This window comes from Montipora foliosa, chromosome 10 (assembly GCF_036669935.1).
Source record: "Montipora foliosa isolate CH-2021 chromosome 10, ASM3666993v2, whole genome shotgun sequence".
NCBI classification, from domain to species: Eukaryota; Metazoa; Cnidaria; class Anthozoa; order Scleractinia; family Acroporidae; genus Montipora; species Montipora foliosa.
In genome coordinates, this window is record NC_090878.1 from 12,779,887 (window position 1) to 12,782,531 (window position 2,645).

General features: G+C 37.8%; 1 protein-coding gene across 1 annotated transcript in view; it reads right to left on the reverse strand.

Annotated features, from left to right (window-relative positions):
• Window positions 1-2,085, reverse strand: part of LOC137973170 (DNA-binding protein RFX2-like) — a 24,935-nt gene extending 22,850 nt beyond the window's left edge. The window contains exon 1 of the mRNA XM_068819927.1: window positions 1,813-2,085. Within this exon, the coding sequence (XP_068676028.1) occupies window positions 1,813-2,080 (268 nt within the window). The 5' untranslated portion in view covers window positions 2,081-2,085. The remainder of the gene's footprint in view (window positions 1-1,812) is intronic.
• Window positions 2,086-2,645: the final 560 nt, after the last annotated feature.

A 2,645-nucleotide genomic window follows, 5' to 3' on the forward strand; every position in this document is an offset into this window, starting at 1 on the left:
CCAAACACATCCGGGCCGCAAATTTCCTGCAGTACAAATTCGGATGAATTACACCCGAAGAAAAACACCTAAAACCGAAAAGCTGAAGCAGTGAGTCGACATGCAAACTCTCCAATTTTCGACTAGCTAAGGATCCGGAGTGATGGTGTTACGACTGTGGAATTGGGAGATTACAGACTTCAAGTCTGCAGCAACGTCAACGTTCTACAGCGACTCTTTCCAAGAATACTTCGGGCGTCTTTTTACAAGCGCGTTTGTGGACCAAAGAGACAAAATAAGCGAAACACAACAAGTATTAAGGAAGTTCGGGGTTAACAAAATTTCTTGCGAATCTCAAAAAATGAACCCCATTTAGTCTGCGACAGCTTTCGCGAGATGTCAAGAATTCCAAGTTCCAAGGGCACCCATGCAATGAAGAATGAAGCCGGAAGCCTTTGAGAGACATTTCTAGGCGCCTTGAAGACTGTATAAAGAGATGTTTTTATCAGAATTTGATCAGTTCGGATATCTTAGCCGAAAATGGAAGTGTCCGAAAATTCTAGGGAATTATTATCTTCATTTCTGAAATTGCCAGCTGAACGTTACCTTCTAAGAACTTCCAACCGAACCATTTGTTCATCCGAAACTGCTAGGAGACCTTTTTCATGCCAAAAATTGCAAAAATATCTCTTCCGAAAACGTAAGGGACTACTTTTCCCAGGTTGCGAAACATTTAGATGATGTTTTAGTAAAGAAATCTATAGCAGTTTGGCAACCTAGAACCGAAATTCGTAAAACAGTTTGACTCTAACCAACACATATTTAATCGAAGATTATCGTTGTGTGCTCCTGAAGAAATCTTGGCTAATTTTTGCGGTAGGGAAGACAAATTATTAAAGGCCAGCCGATAAGTGAGGAATCAAATATTTGAGCAAAGGAAAGAAATCAAAACATTTGGAATGAAAATCTTTGGGGTAGAACAAGTTAGAGAAGAGATATGTATTCAATTGGTCTCCAGCGTTATGATCGGAAGTTCACTTGAGAAATTTTACAAATAAAACAACCTTGTTGAATCTGGCCCGTTGAAGACATAAAAACAGCGAAATTTATAGAGAAAATTGAGACGTAAAAGTACAAAGGTAAAATGGTCGTTTTGTCGAAATTAAATATTTCATTTAAAAATTCTAAGACAAGGTTTGTTATTTAATTATGTCAAAATTATGCAGGTGAATCGTCTTGAGGTCGCATTCTCGCCAATGCGGGAAACGTTTATTTCTAAACTGATGAAGACCCAAGTTTAAACAATTGGATTGAAACAATCCTACATTTTAGAAATCATAGGTAGGATTGGATCACGACATGAAACTTTAAATAATTCACAACAATGCGTAACACTGACGAAAAAGGCTTATCTATTTTCCGGCAGGAACCAAGCTCCATTGAAACTGTTTCTAAAAATTTGAAATGGTTAAATAGATAGAAAATGTGATGGGTAAATTTTCGATACATGGCACTAACAACGGGGTCTTAAACCATCAATTACCTGCGTTTTCCGTTGCGTGGCTAAAATTGATTCATATAAATGTTTACTGGCTAGAATATAGTTATTTTTAGGGAAATTAAGAGAATTACGTAAAGACAAAAAAATGACAAAAGGCTTCAGACAAAAGTAAGGAGTAAACAATCATGTTTTCGCCAGTTCTGGAAGTTTCATTTATCGCAATTGCATCAGAATTTGACTCGCTATATAGAGAATTATAACAATTGATACACATAGTGGTATTCAAAGAAAAATGCGGACAATTATGAACGAGACAAAACTTTATAACTTACAATAGAAGGAATGATCTAGATGCGATAGTCTTGGGCTTGCAGAAGACGACAAAGACGGGATGTATGGAGGTACTCCGCTGCAAGATGAAAGATCACTTAGCTCCGACTTGAAAAACCGCGCATTTTGAGGGATATTGGATGACAAATACATGACGTCTTCGACGTCGAACAAGCAATCCTTCCTTTCTTCTTTCTTAATGACTGGAAAACGAGGATTCATGTCAAAAAAATCAAGGTCAAAGTCAAGAAGTTCTTGCAGAGTTTCCATCACGAGTTCATGCTAGAACCACTGCGCGCTGAATGAAAACAACCCGTAGGTGTAAAGAGATGTTATGAACTTCTGATTAGCATAATGTTGCTAAGGGAATTAGCGTCCTTAGTTACCCTGGGGGCAAGACGGTCCGGTTGGTCGATATCAAATCACGCGCGAAAATTTCAACGAGATCATCTTTTTCCGTCCTGTCGGTCTACACAATAGATATACTTGACTGAAGTGCATTAAAATTTGGACTTTAGAATACAAGAATATCATTGTTTTGGACAGCAACACTTAAACCGTGAAACGAAAAGAAACATTGCAATTGTGACACAAAAAAAGACAGATTCTACCAAAAGAGGGTTGCTTTTAATTGTATGACTTCGGGAAATGCAAGGAATAAAGACGGAAATACCAAAGGAAAAGTCTCTTCAAAATAAACATTAACGAGATAATAACTGTTTTGCGCCGGAATCTGTTTTGTTCACTTCGGGGGCGTTCGACTGACCGTATTCCGGAATAGGAATGCATGAAATAGAAGTTAGAAATCCTTCGCTTTTATGGAGATGAACACTGA